The 21,479-nt window shown below is 33.0% G+C and overlaps 1 protein-coding gene across 1 annotated transcript in view; it reads left to right on the top strand.

Annotated features, from left to right (window-relative positions):
- LOC136271669 (insulin-degrading enzyme-like) overlaps positions 1 to 21,479 on the top strand; it is a 62,850-nt gene that overhangs the window by 10,657 nt on the left and 30,714 nt on the right. Inside the window, exons 3-5 of the mRNA XM_066072060.1 lie at positions 2,750 to 2,870; positions 11,205 to 11,296; positions 20,553 to 20,664. Of these exons, the coding sequence (XP_065928132.1) occupies positions 2,750 to 2,870; positions 11,205 to 11,296; positions 20,553 to 20,664 (325 nt within the window). The remainder of the gene's footprint in view (positions 1 to 2,749; positions 2,871 to 11,204; positions 11,297 to 20,552; positions 20,665 to 21,479) is intronic.

The following is a 21,479-nucleotide window of genomic DNA, read 5'->3' as shown; positions in this document are numbered from 1 at the left end:
GAAAACTCTGAAACGGCTGAATTAACAAAGAAAGTGAACATTTGTATACCGATTACAAACACAGGCACCTGACGTTAGAAATATTTTTTTACAATAAGATTCCAAGAACTTTGACAATAAAAAGATTTGTCACGGTCGCCATTTTGATTTTAAGACCTACTTATCTGACACGATTTTCTTCATTTCCGATTCATGCAAATTTAATAGGTAAAAATAAATCCGTTCGCCACTTACTACTTGTTTGTGTAAACTCGTGCATCACCTACACGAATTACGATACAACCGTTCCTTTCATTAAAATTCATACTCCGAAAATCAGAGAATTGTCAACTCCGCAATTAGCGTGTAAATGTAACGGGACCAACCTTACTTTGAGAACTACAAGTGCAACAGCAATCTTTTATTATTCATTTAATTTGAACCTGATAGTGAACATGAACCTGTAAATAGTTTAAGCATGTTTTATTTATGAAATATTTACAAAATCTATTTATTTAGTTTTTAAATTACTTTTTTAAAACTTATTGACTTTTCACAAAGTAATGGTAATGCATTACTTTACTCATGTAATGGTAATGTGATACATTATTTCACAAAAATTAAGTAATGGTAATGGTAATTTAATGCCCTTATTCATGAAGTAATGGTAATGTAATGCATTATTTTACAATGTAATTCACCCTAAGCCTAATTCCAGCTAAGCCGGAAAACATGAACATTAGCATTTAACTTGGTTCTTCAATCGATAAGATTGTATATATTATCTGATGTATAAGTCTTCCAAATTGTATAATCTATTATAGATTTTGCTTACCATGCATTGTTTAAAATTTAAATTCAGCTCAATCAACTAAAGAGCCAACGCATGAGAAGGGAAATTTAGACTTGTTTTTTTTTCTTTGTACAAAATTCCTTTAGAGACGAACAGCAGTCATACCGCAAGTAGACTGAAAGCCAATGAAACACCTATTTAATTTGTAAAACATCTACAGGTGTATAATCCGTCCCGATTTTAACTTCGCCTTGCGCATTAAGTTTGGTGGTATTATGGTGAAAGATTTTCAAAATAGAATTCACAACTTTTCAAAAATGGCACATTGCGTTTGGGAACTTTAATTTCGATTCCACCATCCACCTCTTCTTTTGATTAATGAGCTCGTACACCAACTGAATCGTCAACAGCGCTGTGCATTCAGTTACGTAACTCATTCCACATTTGAACCCGAGCAAGAATATTTTGATCAATAAAACTATTTGTTTATTTTCTAAATAGAATTTTGTTTATACACAGAGGACTTAAAAAGATTTAATGCGTGTTTTTATAATACATATTTACTGAAATGCATGAACACTTTCTGCACTATTTTCTTACACGTAGACTCAATTCATGTGTTCTACGCGTGCCTTCCGGTTTGAGACTTCGGCTGACAGTAAACCAATATACGGGTTCACGTGACCCCGTCTAGAAAGTAAATGAAATATGTTTTGTTTAGTATAAATTTGCAGAATTATGTTGCTTATAAAAAAACAAAAAAAATAATTTTGTTGGAATTTTAACATCACCATTTGATGTTTACTTGATGTAAAATAGGTGATGCAATCATATAATACAAAAATTCATCATGATTAAAAAGGGAAGAAATTTAAAGTGCAAAAATTGATTTATATTTTTTTTTTTGGCTATATACAGTTTTTGTGATCGGCTTCGGCCGATCACAGTTGTGTACATATGAGGCATCCGGCAAATTTTACTATCTGCGCACGCATTGCGCTTTGCACTATGTTATTGACTTTGCAATGACAGCCTTATTACAATCTAAAATTTGATTAAATCACGTAAATTACTAAAAAATTTTACACATGTCTTTGCCTTGAAGGTAATTCAATTATACAATTACATGCATAATGATTCAAATCACGTTTTTCTTCACTTATGCGTAAGAATATTAATCGGTTTATTTTAGTTAATTTGCCTACTAAAAGTAAAGCTTATCCGAGCATTGCAATTTCGGAAATAAACAAATCAGTGCTGTATATCTTATTTATCATGTTTAATGCATGCTTTCGTATTACATTAACATTAACATAGCTGACATTAACATATCATTCCTTTGAAAGAAATACTTGTTGAACATTTTTACAGGTTCCTAGCTATAGTTATATCGCTTTTTTAAATATAAAATCTCGTCAATCGTCTATCAACAAAAAATTGATATAAATACGAGGATACAACTCATTAACAGTTATTCTTTAGATATGATAAAACAAACTTTTATTTATTTCATTTGCCCTGGGGTTACCTATATTGTTTTTTTAACAAACAAATACACACCAAGTACGTCGATCTACAGTATCTCTTATGCTCAACCAAACCAGCTGCAATAGCAAGTTTACTTATTACGAGAAAATTACAAAAAGTTTTTCGTTTACCTTTGTGGAGACCGTGCCCGTTAAAACTTAAATTAACATATTAAATTTTTATCGGGTACGTTCTCCAAATAGAATGTAAGCAATAAACTAATATCATATTTGGTGAATTTTTACACCATTTTTGTTATTGTATTTTATCTGTCATTTCTTGATTAAGCAAATTTCTTATGCACATTTAGATAGCGTAGAAGACTGTTGACCATAGTTTGATGCCTTAAAAATGCATGCTAGCATAAGCATAACAAACTCTGCAACTAAACCAAATCTTCAAAAAGATAGTATACTTTTTTCTGTAATTTGTTGTTCTTCTATTTTTCAGTACATGCGTGGTTTGCGTAATTTCGATAACAAGGAGCCCTATCAGCATGCTATTTACTACGCCAATCATTTAATGGCAGAACTTGAATGGACAATAACAGAATTGCTACATTCAGCAGCAGGTCAGATACATAGATATATGTCTATACATCAATACATTTAATACATAATAATCTGTTCTTAATGTGGCTGTAATGAGTATTCTTATGGAATTCAAAACGAGGTTAACTTCGGTAAAAACGATAACTTACAAAGTGTAAATCATATCACTATTACGCAATTTGTCTATATTCGCTGCGGTGACTTTTATTGTTATCAAAGACACTGTTAGAAATAACTGTAAACCCGATGGGACTAGAGAACATATAAAAGAAACAAGCGTTTAAGTAAGACATGTCACCGATGTAAGACATTATTACACTTATTTTAACATCCTCAGATATTTTTGAGAGGATTTTTTTCTTTGAAATGACTGCCACTGAACACACTTAGCAAAACTTTTAAGTGTTCATCCTGATAAATAGAATATTTTAAAACTGTCGAGATATAAAAAGTAAGTTTTTAACATTTCCTTACCGATGTGTCATCAATAGCACATGTAAAAAGAGATCATACCTATTGAAATTAATTACCCGTGACGAAATGTTACGTTCGTTAATTCGTTTAAATCAGTATTTTTCTGCGCGTCCTTGTTATGTTTGCAACGTTTTGTGACTGCTGTTTGTCTTAAGTGAAAGTTTCAAAAGAAAAACAATTAAAATGGCCGAAATCACCATTGAGGAGATACTTGTAGTCTGCACCGTTGGACTATTAGTGTCTGGATTTTTTCTATGAAAGGCTGTGCTAGCTTTAAGTCTTCTGTTTAATTTTTCATTGATGTTTTAAGAAAAATAGAGCCGATCAGCATTTGCGATTTTTCAAATCAAGGAGATAAATCAAATGTTAACATTGTTATACTTGACAAAATAAAACTCTATTCTATTATAGAATTATTTATGGATTTATCGCCAACCGGTATATGCACCTTATTTTAACCAATTTCAAAGTATCGTATCAAAATTCAATCTTCATAAAACATTATAAAGAGGATATCCATCACATTAATCTTGATATTATTTAATACTGTCCAATAGCTGTTCATCTGTGGCGTCACTAAAATTAGCAAATTCCCATAATTATGCGAACAAATAAAATCTTGTCATTTTTCCTTCATATTTTGCCTTTGGACGTATTGAGCGCAGATCTGCTCAAATAAGACTTTTACAAATGATTTTGTAAATATAATTATGCACATCATAGTTAAAAATCGTACTTGAGTTAGCACGCACTCGATGTTTTCCAGTTAAAAAAAAGTGGGGAAAAACCCTTATTTTGCTCCAAAACATAAAATTATCAAAATAAGACATCTTCGTGACGTCATTTCTACGTATATTATGAGGTTACTTGGGTGATACGTTTTTACATACTTTTTCAATATGTTTTTAAATATCATTGACATTTTTTCAGTGCTTTCTATTAAACTTTTTTAGGGGCGGGGAATACATAACACCACATTTAGTCCTTTACGACAACAAAAGCCTCATATCAAAATCACAAATAGTATTGTATTATTATCCTGTCGTGCATGGATCCTATCCTATCGTTTATCTTGTAAAACTATCGTTGCAGGTTGTGTGACATTATCTTGAAAACTCATATGTCCATATAAAACGTGATTTGCTAGGTCTATAATATGGACAGTGCCATTTGCGTGAAATTTGAAAAAAATTGAATTTTATATACACTTTTCAGAGGGTTATATCATTCAAAATTGTATTTTAATTTTTTGGCATTGCATGATTTAAATTATAATGAAGATGATGATGATAATGATAAAATGATTTTTGAGTATGAAACATTCAGATGCATTTGTGTATACTTCATCTAAGTATTAGTTGGTCTTTTAAAATGAGTAAATATTTAAAAACTCCTCAAAGAAGTCTATTGATGTGATTTGCTGCAAGTAATTTGAAGTATCAACCCAGAGGGATTAAAGACACCTTGTACAACCCAATCAACAATTATGTGGTGCCTTATTTAAGAAATAAACAAAATGTTAAAAGTTCATCGTGATATTAACTTAGTTGGTCAAGTGAACTAGTCCTGTGAAACAGGACTACTCTTACAGTCTTCGATGTTTGATGTTATTTTATCCCATTATCTATATATAGACATCGTTGTTCCCCGTTGAAAGAATTACAAAACACTTCAAAGTTACATGAATTAATAAGATACATGTATATGCGTCATCTATAATTTACTCCATAAACTGTTAAACATGTGTTTTCAGGTTCTTTGATCATTTGATCTAGTGTAAAATAAACATTGATGGATAAAAGATTGACCGCTCTAAGTTAATCTTAATAATAATACATTGTAAGTTATGAAAATTAATTTAATTGCATGTTAACATATTGAGAAAACAATTCTCGGGTAAACTATTAGTAGCTTTTAATTCAAAATCAGTACAAACTCTCTCTCTCTCTCTCTCTCTCTCTCTCTCTCTCTCTCTCTCTCTCTCTCTCTCTCTCTCAAAACATTACATAAAAACTTTTCTAGAGTTAATGCCTATTAAACGCTTCTACGTACTTTGCTGTATCACAAACATGTAACATGGAACTATGATTACAATTATACCCGCACTTTCTAAAGAAAGTTCGGGTATATTGTTGTTACCCTATTCCGTCCGTCCGTCCGTATGTCCGTCTGTCACGTTTTCTTTCTCAAACTGCTCTTACATCTTATAAACCAGCAAACTGAACTCTTGGAGTTTGATTTGGGGTGTCATGTAGTTTTGTAAAAGGGTTTCAAAAATTCTCTGGTTGTCCTGGGGGTCAAATAATTGGTAAAAAATGACTTTTTTCACAAAAAACGTTCTTCCTCGAACTCCTCCTACATTTTCAACAGTAGACAAATCATCTCTTGGAATAAGTTTTAGGGTATTCTATAAATGCGCAATAAGGTTTCGGAATTTTTAATTTTGTCCTAGGGGTCATTTAATGGCTGAAAAATGACGGTTTTTTTATTTTAAAAAATGGTTTCAAAAACGTCATTGATTAGCAGTAGCCAAATGATCTTCTAGGATAGGGTTGGGTGTCATATTGAAGTGTGATCAGGTTCCAGAATTTTTTTTTTTCATTTAGGGGATCAGTGGGCAACGGAAAATGACGTTTTTTTTGCAAAAAAAGTATTGTTCCCAGAACTCCTCTTACAACTTTTGGAGTAGCTACGTCATCTCTTGCGATATAATTTGGGCTGCCATATAGATGTGCAATAAGGTTTTAAAAATTTAAATTTCATCAAGGGAGTCAAATAGTAGCAGAAAATTGACGTTTATGACTTAAAAATAAACATAGATCCAAGAACTCCTCTTATGGTTAAATGGATAGACACATCATATCTTGGGATGTGATAGGGACTGTTCTATAGAAGTGCAGTAAGGTTTTAAAAATTTATATTTCATTCAGGGAGTCAAATAGTAGCAGAAAATTTACGTTTATCAATCCAGAATAAATATAGATCCTAGGACTCCTCTTATGATTTAATGGATAGATATATCATATCTTGGGATATGATAGGAACTGTTCTATAGATGTGCATTTGTGCATAGTTTTGAAAAATAAAATTTAACCCTGAGGCCCATTACCTACATACCGTTTGATGCCCTTTAAGGATCAAGAATATATATGGTTAAGGGGTAAGGATCTCAACCGTTTTCGAGATATTCGTGCACTTCCTGTTCGAGGGGGGTCACGAACAACCACGGGGCCCATGACCTACATACTGTTTGATGCCTCTTTGACACAAGGAACAAGAATATATACGGTTTAAGGGTGGAGATCTCAACTGTTTTGAAGATATTAAGGGACTTGCTGTTCAAAGGGGTCAGGACCATCCACAGGGCCCATGACCTACTTACATTTGATGCCCCTTGACATCAGAAACAAGAATATACTGGGGTATATGGTTTAGGGGTCATGATTATAACAGTTTCGGAGATATATGGTAATTTCCAATTCCTGGGGGTAGGGGATGACCCCAGGGGTCAGATCTAATAAACCCTACATATTTCCAGTAATAATCAATATATGATTATGAAAACCTTATATTATCATCTTTGTCCGTTTTCATGTTACCATTTACAATAGAGTCTACAATTCTTCCTACAAGGTACAATGTTAGACCCAACACCCTTTTGACCCCCCCCCCCCCCCCCCCAGATAATTTCTATCCCAAAATAAGAAAAATCAAACCAGGGTGCACAACTAGATATGCTGGCATTTCGTATCCTAGAGTTTTGTACAATTCTGTTCAGCACCTCTGAGAAACAAGTTCAGAGCGGAAAAGATGAAAAAGAAGATGAAGAATAATAATACATATAATAAGAACCGTACAAAAACAATAAGTCTCCAAATGTCATTCGGGAGACTTAATAATAAAAATTAAATAGAGATAGGATCATCAGACATCAATAATTTAAAGATAATTGACAATTGCTTGACCTTTAGGGCCATGACTTACATGCCATAATGATCTGATGCGCCATGACATTAGGCGAAATAATATCTTTGAATTAAGGTGGGGATCTCAATGGTTTTTATGATATTTGACAATTTCAGGAAGAGCACTTGGGATCATTACCTACATACCATCTGAAATGCCTTGAACAAAGAAACAATAATATATGTACATGATATATGATTCAATTTCATAACCCAGATATAGATCAATCATCTATGCTTTGTAATACTTCCTATGCATATATACATGTATTAGTTTGTGTTTTGTTCTATATAACCGTAAATCTGGAAATTTTTACGTCGATTAATTTTTGCGAATCTGAGTCAAAAAGCTATAGATTAAATTTTACGTTTTAAATTTTTGCGAATTTTCATCGGCGCTAAAAATAAAAAGCACTCAAATATTAATTGTCACACATATTGACATGCACACTGTTAGCTAACCTTTGGATATCGTATATTTCTGCCGCTTCTATAAATACTACAACTATAAAATCAATTTGATCTATAGGCATGATCGATGGTCAGTTTTTTATTTTAACCAGCAAGCACGGTCCTAACGAATGTGGCGATAATACTTTTGTGAATATATTGACGTCCATTTTGAGATGGTAGCAAATCTTTCATAACACTCCCGACTTTTTTACTTACGATCCCGAATTCAAAAAAGAAAAATTACTTTGTTTTAATCAGTTAATAAATATAGAAATAAACGTCTAGAAAAATACAACATTTATTAAAAAACTTGTGAAGCAAAAAGAAGCGATTAAAAATAAAATAACATCTTTAATTAGTCACGCATGCATACAGTGTCATCAGTGTACAATAAAATGTATGCCAACTATAGGAAAAGATTAAACATCTTGATCAAATTTTAAAACAGATGGTTGCATAATTCATAGGATTTAAAAATGCAAGTGTTCATACATGCTAAAATCATACAATTAACACTTTAAATATCAAAGGAGAGTCCCAGAGCATCGGAAATGCCGGCTTTTTTGAACCCGTTGAAGACCTTTTCTGGATTTTTTTTTCCAGATACGCTATGGCTGAGTCAAGCCACGTAGCACTTAGTGGCTTTAATACAGACATCCCTAGGTTAATTTCAATATCACCACCAGCTTGAAGAATGGATGCCACTTTCTCTCCATATCAAGTTTCAAATTGATCTGGCATGTGATCTTTCACGATCTTTTGGACACTTAAGTCCATTGGTTGGAGATCGGACGTGTAATTAGGTGGGACGTGTACATATACGAGTCCAAGTTCTTTCATCCGTTCCCTAAATTCCTCAGAAAGTTGTGCACTGAAAAAGTCTAAAATGATCATAGCTTTTTGTCTCAATGGCAGATCAAGCTCATCCCTCACTTTAATAACGTACGGTATAATGATTTTGTCCAAGTAGCGGAAACTTGTGTCTTTCATTTTTATGACTGTAGTATGGCTTAGTCCTATTTTAAATTACAATAACAAATTGTCAAATATATGACTTGGAACCCCCATCCCCAAACAAACTCAGACATAAAGTGTCGCCCCCCCTTCCCCCTTGTTGCAGGGTCGATATGTGGTCAACTCAATAGTGTAAGTCTGACACATGAAAAAAATAACTTTTGCAATTAAAGTAACAGAAACTTTACAAATGTGATAAGATAGGTAACGATGATTAGCTTATTTAAATATTAAAAGATGATGATACAGTATGATAGCAAAGGGAGATCACTTATCAAGAAAGTGAAAGTAATAGTCATGTACATATCGGTGTCTCATAATATTGTGCTACTATATTACTCACTATACATGTTATTATAATTACGCTTACCTATATTGGTCAACATCATAATGATAATCCAATTAGAGCACACTATGAATCCCTTTAGCTGATCATTCCAAAAGAAATGTTTATGCATGTTAAATACTCCTTTTCTGCATATGAAAAACACATACACGTATGTACGCACCACGTGAAACCCATCTAATCGAAGAGCTGGGTAAAACTACTACCCACTATTGAGACCTGCAGACTTGCGTTGTGTACGTAATTTAAGACAAAGATCAGTTATTTGTAACATGCATGTATTTTTATGACATATTCTTCAAAACCCCTTGCACTATTTTATCAGGTAATAACAACTTTACGGTGGTGCAGGCCACCTGCATATTGTGATGTATACTTCCTATTGAAATAAACAATAAAGTATAAATATAATATTTTCCCCAAAAATAATGTTACCTTACATTGAAGCGCAATGGGTTAAAGCAATTTCATGTCAGTAAAGGCATTGGAGTCCAAGGTGTATTTTTTGGTAATTTTACTATTGATATGAATGAATTTTCATGGGGGGAGAGGGTATTGACCCCTCACTCCCACCCCTTTTCTAAATCCGTGCACACGATTATGTACATGTAGGCGCACAGAAGCAAATCTAAAGGCGGCAATCGCAGCGGAGAGGGGTCATAATTTAATTTTGTTTGTAATAATTATATAGACTATTATACTTTCTATGACATGAAATGTTAAGATTATTGATTAACTGAAAATCACTGCAAACAGTTCAACCCCAAATTGCAAATAAAGTGCTGCTCATGTGTATTATCATATGGGAAGGGATCTCATCCTTCAGTTATGAAAATTGTAATTTTTAAATGTATTACTGGAACTTGCATGTGGCCTTTATTTTTATTTAAACTGGTACAAAACTGTGTTTAGTGACAAACACTTGGTGCAGGTATTACTGCCTAATGACAGCATCTAGTTTATAAATTAGACATAATTGATTGTTACAAACTGAATGTAAGTCAAAATCCTTTAAAGTAAAAAATACACACTCATTACATTGATTCAATAGCCACCAACTTATAGGATATAAAAACCATCTAGAGAATATAAATTACCATGGTGCAGCGGGAGTAAGGTGATTTTTGTAAACGAAGGGTCCCGGGTTCAATCCTGTCTTGGGCGTTTTGGGTTTTTTTTTTTCATTTTATTTTCTAGAGCAAAAACCGTTTTTAATACATTTTCTGTCTTGGAATCATTGAAACTTGCGACAGAATATACAGTATATACTTATATACCGTACATGTTCATGTATAATCAATTTTCCTTGTTAAAATCGCTGTGTTCGCTGTGTGTTTAGACATGCTTTTATTTCTTTGTTTATATCTAATCAGAATCTATGATTTGTTAAACCTCAGAAACACCCTGGAACTAACACAGAATATACAGGATATACACAACGGGCGTGGGTTTTTTGTCCAGACGCAAGGCCATGCTTTTTTTTTACAATAAATACTTCGCATATAGGTTGCATATTTGTCCATTGATCACAGCTGATTAAATTGTCATAAAGAAAATACATTTTGTTGGTAAATTAAGCAAAATATTGAATTAAAAAACTTTCTAATGGCTTAAAAGTGGTTTAAAGGTGGCGTAAAAACTTTGGACATTAAGGACCTATGAGTTGTCTTTAAAAGTGGCTTAAAGGTGGCTTAAAGATAGTCTTTAAGCTGCCTTTAAGCACCTTCAAGTAATCTTTACGCTTTCTTTAAGCCACCTTTAAGCACCACATATAGCTTAAAGGTTGCTGAAAGATCGTCTTTAAGCTACTTTAAAGCTCCTAAAAGCTATCTTTAAGGAAAACTAAAAGATGGTCATTCTTTCTGATATTTAGAATAGCAACAATGACGATCGTTCGTCCCTTGCATCACTGCACTTTTGCTTGATAATTCGACCTTAGCCTCATTCCGAAATCTAACACAAACTTTATCTCTGGACTCATTCAAATTCTAATACAAATATAAGATTTAAACATTTATTTTAACTGTCTTACTGTTCTGATTATAATTATATGTTACACTGTTGTTTTTCGCATGTAAGCAAGTGATTTCTGAATATTACAGATATGACAGTTGATAAACTTCAGGAGTTTATTCCAAGAGTGTTGTCCAATTTGTCTATAGAGGCATTTATGTATGGAAATGTTACAAAAAAGGTAAGACAAAATATATATAAAAAGCAAAAAATATAATGGAAAAGAAACACCGCTTGTATTTATCTGATAAATGATTTGAAGGTAAAGTATTGTTTGTTATTTACAATATGTATATTAGCATTCCTATGTCCGCTAATTTTTACGTTAAGCTGTGTTTCATCTCTAATTCATGTTCGCCTGTAGTGTGCAAAAGCGTGTTGGGTTTCATTTTTTTTGCTTACAAGGTCATTGCATTGACCATAGAACTTACGAAACAATGACTTCAATCGAGACTGTTGACTACAGGGCTGCTATCGTGAACCAATCCTGTCCTATTCGATATCCTGTATCCTGCATCCTACCCTCTAAACAAGCTTTATCCCATCCCATCCCATCTCAGACCACCAGTACATATGAATGAAAGTTAAATTAAACGAAAGTTGAGGGTAAAATGAATTTATAATCCAACTATCATCTAACATAATACTCGAAATGTTTCAAAAGTACAAAAAACTGAAAATATCAAGAACGAGATAACTATTTCACCTCTGCCTTTGTAATATTATATCGTATGCAGAGCGTACACAATAACGTAAACAAACAGGTAGGCGATTAGATTTTTTTTATTCAAAATATATATTATATTGACTCAAAGGCATATAAAAAAAATAATATACATTAATGGAACTATTGTTTAACAGAATTTATTATCATTTATCAAATTCTTCTTTAAAGCATATTTTAACTGAATGAGCTAATCTGTAATCTACTAATTTGTTAGGCGATAAATGTTAATACGAGAAAGGAAATTATAATAACTTCAGGACCATTAAAATACTGAAATTGTAGGTAGATCATTTAGATTTATTGTTAACAAATAAATTCCTACGCAGTTATGGTCAGCTTACATTTTTTAATTTATGTCTGTTTAGTATTAGGCAGGGATATACGTCCAAGTTAGTGGACAACAAAGAATTTTTTTGAAACGTGAAAAGTACACACACACAACGTCTGTTTCTTTCTCGTGTGTTTATTCATTTACTACTCTACTCGTTGATTGCAGCCATACCTTTGTAAACTGTTGAATAGTTTAAATAAAGCAATAAAAATATATTTGTGTAGTAATTATACGCTGTGCTGTGTAGCTAAAAATTTCACAGTGTCCGCATAGTTACGCCAATCACGATTAGATAAAATTGTAATGTAGAACACATCAATTTCTTACTGTTATTTAAATATGTCACATTAAAAATCAATCAAATGTTTTTTTGCTTTGCGTAACACATTAGATTAGTATCGTAAATGCATTGTTTGATTAATTTTCGTTCCGCAAAATCACTCTAAAATATATTTTCAAACCTGATTTGCTACGGGATGCAGCATAAGATGAGATAAGATAGAATAGGATAGAAATTCTATTCTGTATCGTGTATGCTGCATTTTATCCTATCCTATCCTTGTCAGCTTCAACTTTAATGATAGCAGCACTTTATCTTGTTTTATCAACTTCTTTGTTAGTAGCTTACCTCCTTTAATTTACTTGTCAGTAGCTTGCCTCGCCTTAGAAATTGTTCATACGTAGAGCCTGCCCTTGCGTTTTGTATTAATTGAGAGACAAAAACTCCATACGCAGGCAATGAAGGTATATTACTACAAAAGTAAGGATAGTTTACTACAAAAAAATTGAACTCATCACGTTTATCATAAAGTTTTGCTGTTGGGTTACCTTAAAATATGTCCTTTTCTAGTAAATTATCTAAATAAGAGATGACTTAAACTCTGTGATATCTTTTATTTCAAGTTAACTGGGATATATCGAGTCGAAATGATAATGGAAGTCACAACTGTTTATTAATAATACGTCGTCGATATGCTTTAATGTTAAGTTAAAGGCCATTTCATTTGTATCTTATTCTTAAATAGCTATTCTCCAATTTCAAATTTGATACATTTAGGCCAAGGAAAATAAGAATGGGCAGTTGACGCATCTTAAACCGTACGATCATGATAATTTAATTTAATTTAAACATATTTTATTGAGTGATCAAATGGATTAGGCAACAGGCAAAACCTATATAAACCCTCTTCAAAATAAAAAGTCAAGAAGTGGTGTTATAAAATAATCATAGAATATAGTATATAGTATAAGTTACCAGTTTACAGAGTGATATATTATTGATATATTTGTATACAAGAGAAAGGATAATTGGATAATAAATAATAAGCTTAACTTTTGTCATATGATGGAAAATTAACTTGTTGTTTAGCATATACATGAACACATTCATTCCTACATTTATAAACCCTTCACCTCATTCATTCATACCTACAGACAGACATAGAATATTGGTGTCATGATCCAGCCCATTTGAAAACAGAATCAAAAACGCTTAGAAGCTATAATATAAAGATGAACATAAGAAACAATTTTATAATTTAAGTTGTATGAAGAGTCAGAACTACCATAAAGAATATAGTTAATATGAAAAGGTACACTAATGTCATTAAATTGATTAAAAAGTTTAACTCTTTGTTGAGTGTATCTTGGACACTCAAGAAAAAAATGTATATTACCTTCAGATTCAGACCCACAATTTGTACATCGACTATCAGCAATTAAAAAATCCTTAAATAAATGAGCATTTAAATTGCTAGCTTTATTCCGTACTTGACATAAAATAATATCTTCTTCCCTATTGCCAAAGCTGTAGTGTTTGCAAGTTTTGGGTATATTTTGTTTTTTGAGTTTTGCCTTCAAAATAGACAAAGATGATGAATGTTTTATTTCTGCATCAAGATTATTCCATAATTTAATTGTAGACGGAATAAAGCTATTGTAAAGAGAAGTAGTCCGACATAGTGGCAGAGAGTAAAAATTGCCATTAGACCTAAGATTATATGCATGTTCCGTTGGAAAGTATGGTTGAATTAAGTCTAACAAGTACTGCAGTGCTAAACCATGAATTATTTTGTAGAAAAGAATAAGCTTACGTTTATCCCTTCGAGATTGAAGGGTTTCCCAGCCAAGTTCGCTATATAAGATACTTATAGATAAGTTAACTCTCAACCCTGCTATTATTCTGGCTGCTTCAATTTGTACTTTTTCAAGCAATTCAGAGTTTTCTTTGGTACAATTGCCCCACATAACATCACCATATTCCAGTATAGGTCTGGATCATGATAAATGACATATGATGTCCAAAACGTAGGTTTTTGTGTTAGAATTAGGGTTATTTATTTTTTTCTAAACGCTGCAGTTTTTGGACTATGAATGAAAATAACAGGTTTTTTTCTCAGCATGTTTGATCCGTAAATTAGACACTTTTCCATCGGCGTCCCTGATGTATTTTTATAAGCGGCTAATAATTGATTTCCTTTAATTTACTGAGGCAGACATGTAGTTGAGGAGAACAATTCTTGTTTCCTCTCGTTATCTAAAGTGTCGGATCAAAAGATACACGGTTATAAGATGAGATATAAAAAACACTAAAAATAACCAACGACACGAACAATAAAGTAAAATATTGTCAAATTTTCGGGACAACCCGTCCCTTCTTCAGGGCAACAAAATAAAACTACATAAGAAAGAAGAAAAACATCTACAAAACTAGCATTAAACTACAAACTAAATAATATATAAAAACTAGATAATGTATAAAAACCGGATCAAAACGTGGCATCTACATCTTTATATTTAAGAATTCGAGCCCGAGAAAGAAAAATCCCGTCCGATGCAGCGGATGTTTTCTCTTTGTATTGTAAAAGGGTTTTCCTATCTTTTGTAAAAATTTATCAATTGCAGATTGAACTGTGTGGGCTTTGTAGCCTCGATTACACAGATGGGATTTTAATATTTTGCTATGTTCTTCAACGATTTCATTAGAAAAACAGATTTGTCTGATTCGGGTTGTTAATCCTTTAGGAATTCCTCTAAAAGTATGGGGAGGGTGGCAACTCGATGGCTTGAGGTAGAGGTGAGAATCAGTTGGTTTGGTATGGAGACTGAATTTTATTTCACCATCTTCTAAGGTTGATGTAGTATCCAAAAATACATTTTTGGAACTAGATATGTCCACTGTGAATTTAATCGAATTGTGGAAGGAGTTGGCAAAGGTAATGAAATCATTTAAGCAGTCTCAGTTTTGGACTCATTTCATCTAAATATCATCAATGAACCGCAACCAGATCAAAGGTTTGTAAGGAGCTCTGACAAGCAGGTTGCGTTCCAATCTTCCTATAAATATATTGGCGTAAGAGGGAGCCATTTTGGTGCCGATAGGTGTACCACTTATTTGTATGTAATGTTTGCCATTAAACATGAAATTGTTCAGCTTGAGAACATTTTCAAGGAACTTGAGTAGAGATTCGGTTGACGGCTGCTGAATCGTTCTACTGTCCCATACCTCCCTGCAAGCCTCGATACCTTCATCGTGAGGAATATTCGTGTACAAGGACGTGGCGTCCATTGTAACGAGAAGAGTATGGTCTGGCAGGCCAGAGGAAGGTGTTTTATTCAGGTATTCTTTAGTATCCTTGAGGTATGATGGCAAATCTTCTACATGTGGATTGGATGTAAATCTATCAATTCAGATATTTTCTCCGTGGGGTGACCGATGACACTAACTATAGGGAGCCCAGGCATTCCTTCCTTGTGGATTTTTGGAAGCAGATAAAATTGACCCGGTCTACAGGAAATACATTGTGAACAAATAGGAAAGGCACATTGTTCACAATGAAGTTCACAATGTTTTGTAGAATGATTTGGACATTTAGGGTAAACAGTCGTAGTTCCTCGTTTTTCAAATGGCACCACTTTGTGTTCACTGGATACATCTGAAAGATGTTCCCCCACACAGGCTTTACACAGATGTATGTCACAAATATCACAGTACATAGGGGGGCCTGGGGTCTCACAGAGTCGACACCGTAACACATCCTGGGCACTGCGCTTGGGGTCCATAGCCAGAAAAACTTTAAACTAATACAATTCTGAAAAAGAATTGTTTTCATTTCATACAAATTAACTGCAGGTAACAATTGTGAAAGAAAATGCTTTCAATCACTTTCAAGCATTTGCGACAACAATAGACTTAAAGACTTTAAAAACGTTCATATCACTAACCCTGGTCCACTTTTGTATTGTCTGTTCTATACTAGCTAAATAGTGTAGAGTGTATGCATTTTAGGTTTTTTTTCGTGAATTACCTATCAATAAATGTAAGTCACTGCATTACAGGCGCATATCTGATCCTTCTGGGATTTTTTCACTTAAACATTTTTGGGCGAAGCGTTTCATAAACATTAACACCAATCTCATCATTTTCATACATTTCCTCCAGGGTGACAGTGATGAGAACTGACAACTCTTTAGTAGGATCAGAGTCCAGTTTCTTGGCTTCAGCTAAATACGCTTGTTTGTCTAGGACAGCCACTGTGGATCCTTTGTCTGCTTTCTTAATGACAATGTCGTCCCTGTTTTTCAATCTTTGTAGAGCAGATCTTTCTTCCTTCGTCAGATTGTCAGGGACGATTTTTCGGTTGGTCAGGAGCTTCTCAATGTCTGACTCAACAGCATCAATGTAAGACTCAAGTGCTCCACATTTGCCCGGTGCCGGTTCCCAAGTACTTTTGGGTCGGTACAACTTATGTTCCTCTAAGTTGTGCAAGAATAGCAAATTGTAATTTGAAATCCACTGAAGAGCCGATCAGGCGAAAACGCTCTGGATTAAATTTGAAAGAAATGGATTATTGTGTTATCGTCTACTGAAAACCTTTTTCTATATCGTTACCTATACCAAGGACTTATTGGTGTATATATATATATATATATATATATATATATATATATATATATATATATATATATATATATATATATATATATATATATATATATATATATATATATATATATATATTTCGAAACTCGTGTGGAAGCATTCTCAGGAAGTGTAAATTTTAAGTTTGTTCAAAAACCATGATCCCCGGTGTTAGGGAAGGCTGCAATTGGAGGAGTTGAATTTTTACATCAGAATATGTAAAGTAGACACATGATTAATCTTTAAAAGGGCATGATCACAATTTTGATTAAAAATTATATTTCCGTTTTAAATGTTTACATTGCTTCAGTGAGGCATTTTTTTTTATAAACAACCAAAATTTGAGTGTCATTCGTTGTGTTATTAGCGAGATAAAGGGTTCACAGTTCTCTGTCATGTAAACAAAGCTTTTGTTTACGTTTTGAAGTTGAAGTACAAATTCCTGTTAAAGATCTTGAATGAATGCAATAAACGCAAGGTACTCTTTATTCATGCTTAAAAACGAATTAATAGAGAAAAAAAAGCTTGAAAAGGCACTTTAGACGGTTTATTGAACCCATGTAAACAAAAATAAGGCACGAACCTTGTTTACTTGTAACAGAAATTTGAGCTCTTTAGCTTGCTTATAACTTTTTGACTGATACTTAAATTTTCGTTGATCATTGCATTTCTAAAGCATTGAAAACAATAAAAATAGAAGAAAAAAAATTAGACCAAAATCGTGACTATGCCCATTTAAAAATCTTCTTCTCAGAAACTTTTCAGTCAGGAAAGCTGAAACTTGTGTGGAAGCAAATTATGACCTGCGGGGTACGGTTTGACCTCAATTGGGGGTCGAATCTTTATATAGGAATATAAAGAGTAAATCTTTTAAAATCTTCTGAGAAACTAATCAGCCAGAATAGCTCAAACTTTTGTGGAAGCATTTTTCAGCTAGTATATATTTAAAGTTGTGAAAATCATGACCCCCGGAGGTAGGGTTGAGCCACATTTAGGGTTCGAGTAAATCTTTAAAAAATCTACTCAAAACCCGAATGGTCAGAAAAGCTGAAACTTGTGTGAAAGCATTTTAAGGTACGGTAGAAATTATGATCCCCGAGAATAGGGTGGGCCGCAATGGGGGGTTGAATTTGTACATAGGAATATATAAAGAAAAATATTTAGAAATCGTCTTCCCAACCTCGTCAACCTATTGATCAGAAAAGCTGAAAATTGTATGGAAGCATCCTTAGGTAGGGACAAGGTAGATTCAAGTTTGTTCAAATCATCATCCAAGGGGGTAGAATGGGGGTCACAACGGGTGGGTGGGGGACTCATTTTTACATAGGAATATATAGAGAATTCTTTCAAAATCTTAAAAAAACATTTGCTTAGAAAAACTGTAACTTCAGTGAAAGCAACCTAATGTAGTGTAGATTCAAATTCGTTAAATTCAAAATCTTGAGGAGTAGAGTTTGGCCACATTGGAGATCCAAAGTTACAACGGAAAACATTTCAATTCACAAAAACTGAAATGATATAATATATGGTTTTACTTATATGCAAGCATTATGACAAATTGCTGATTTTTAAAATTGTCTTTGGCCCCTGTTTAGGATGTTGTTGAGAACTGCAATGCTCAACATGTGATATGACTATAAAATCATCCGGTTAGAAAAGGGATTATAAACGTAAGAATATCCCAGAGGAAAATGAATTTTTATTTAGACATGTCTACATTGTCCAAATATGATGTATTATGACTTAAATGAGCTGATCTTATCATGCCTATTGTTGCTCAGGTGAGCGATGTGGACCATTGGCCTCGTGTAGTCCATTATTTCCATAGTGCATCAATTGTTTAACAATTTTTGATCTTTTAGATTTGTTTTACGGATGAATTTACTTTATCTTATGAAGATATGAATATTTGGACATATTTAGTCCATGGGATAAAAATGCTGCTAAAAAGTAAATATTCATCAATTATTATAAATGAATTTTGGAACGTACAGAAACCATACAAACCATATTGAAACCATACAAACCATATTGAAAGCGTTGAAAAGGAATCGTTTTGTACAAGAAGTGTTTCATATCGTATGATAAGCGTATCTATACTACTATATTAAAATAATATTTTTGGTCTTTAATACCGAGAAATCGGAAGAATACTGTATATATTTTAAACATCATTGGTACTTGAAGATTACCAGTTTGTTTTTTTTTTCTCAGTTAAGCTTCGTACATGCAAAAAAAGTTGCATTATATTTGTTAGTAGAGTGAAGTTAGAATATGTTTAATCGTAAAAATGAATAATGTCCTGCGGACACAGTTTTACAAAGAAAATATGTGTATGTTGGTGAAAAGGTGTTGAATTCTTCCATTCTTTGGATTAAAAAATTTAGTTGAAAGGTATTTGCAGTTGCAAAAAGGTTTGTTGTGATGAATTTGACTGTTATATTCAAAGCAACTTCATTACCTTCATCAAATTCGTTCCAGAACGATTCTGCTATTTTCTGCTACATTAATACTGTTATAAGGGAGGCATTCTAACTGTGGTGAGGTCGGGTATGGCCTTTCCCGAGACACAATTAGATTATTTAAACTAAGGAAAGTGTAGTGAAATTAATAGCATTATTGTAGGCTTATAGTTTTGTTTTGTAAATGTCATTAATAAGGTGTGTCTATGTACCTGTTTCGTAAATGTCCGACATGCAATGCCTAGTTCTTTAGTACACAAGGGAAATTTCCTTACCGTGTGAAAATCGTATTTTGTTGTACAAGGAGCGTACCGTACATTCCGAGAATGGTTATGTATGGTATAAATTTCATAGAATGCCAGAAGCGTGCAAGAAACGTACAGCTGTCAGTAATGTGTTAACTGTAACAAAGAACACTTAGAAACAGCTGGATTGAGTTGTTGTTGATGACTAAAATACACACTACATCTGACTCATGGCCTGTTATTTAAAGCATGGGGTATCATTGATGGCATTTCATAACATTTAAAGGGAAAAGAAACTATACATATGTAGTAAAATAAATCTAATTATTAACATCGCTTGTGTATAATCTGCACATTCTCGTCCACATAATTCATTCCTGTGCGATGAAATGTTTTGTACAAACTGAACAACAGCTTCAAAGTTTTAAAATGAATCAATGTAAGTTTATAACATACATTCATGTATGCAATGAATGGTCAAATATTGAAACCCTAACTTTATCAGCTATATATCATTCACAATAGTAAAGCCCCTCTCCAGTTATGTCACCATTAATTCAACAATAGATACTTAGTCTAATAAATGTCAAACCTAAATGATGTGAAATTTTAACGACTGAAAAAAAAGTATTGCAGGCGGTATTAAGGTAAAAATTATGATTTCTTCTAAAGATTTTGTATGTTTTAAATTGTTGATATGAAACATAAATGTTATAATAAAATGATCAATTTTGTATTTTCAAAACAAAAGCAATCCAGAGAATTAATGAATATGACAGAGAACATTCTTACAAAAAAGTGTGGGACTAGAGAGTTGTTTGCGAGCCAGTGTAAGCGATACAGAGAGGTGCAGATTCCTGATGGTTAGTAATTTTTATAATTTTTTTTTTATTGTTTAATGTATTGCATGCTAGTATTTGATAAAAGAGATATATCTACTTTATGTAATATAATATGTTTTCTTATCTCGATGCTATATATTTTTTTCCATGAAAGTATTGTTTGTCTTAATGAAAAATGACAATAACAAACAGTCAGTTATCTCAAACATCCACAACACGAAATACAAATTCAAAGCAGAGCACCACGGACCACTAAAAAGATAGAGGTAGTATCAGGTGTCTAAAAGGAGTAAGCATCCTCTGCTGATCGGTCACACCCGCCGTGTGCTCTTCGTTGTAATCGGGAAAAAACGGTAAAGTCCGTAGACAATTAGGCGATTAATTATGGTCTATCAATTAGTATGAAAAACGTCAGTCAGGATGCGCCCCAGTAGAAGATTGTATTTGCTGACAAGGCTGTTGTTTCGACTATAGAACTTACGAAAAACGTGACTGTTGATAGTCCTGTTTTATCAACTTGTTTGTCAGTAGCTCGCCTCGCCTTAGAAACTGTTCATACGAAGAGCATGTCCTTGTGTATCACATTAACTAAGAGACAAAAACACCAAATGCATGTGATGAAGGTATTGTTCTACCTAAGTACAAAAGTTGACAATAGAAAAATTGAAGTCATCGTGTTTATTATAAAGTGTCGTTGTTAGGTTACCATCGATGTCCATTTCCAGTAAAATATCCAAATATGAAACAAATGACACAAACTCTATGATATATTTAATTTCAAGTTCACTGGGATATATCGAGTCGACGTAAGCATTGAAATAACAACTGTTAATTGG

This window comes from Magallana gigas, chromosome 9 (genome assembly GCF_963853765.1).
Source record: "Magallana gigas chromosome 9, xbMagGiga1.1, whole genome shotgun sequence".
Lineage (NCBI taxonomy): Eukaryota > Metazoa > Mollusca > Bivalvia > Ostreida > Ostreidae > Magallana > Magallana gigas.
Note: the sequence above shows the minus strand (reverse complement) of the source record. Positions and strands in the feature narration are given on the sequence as shown.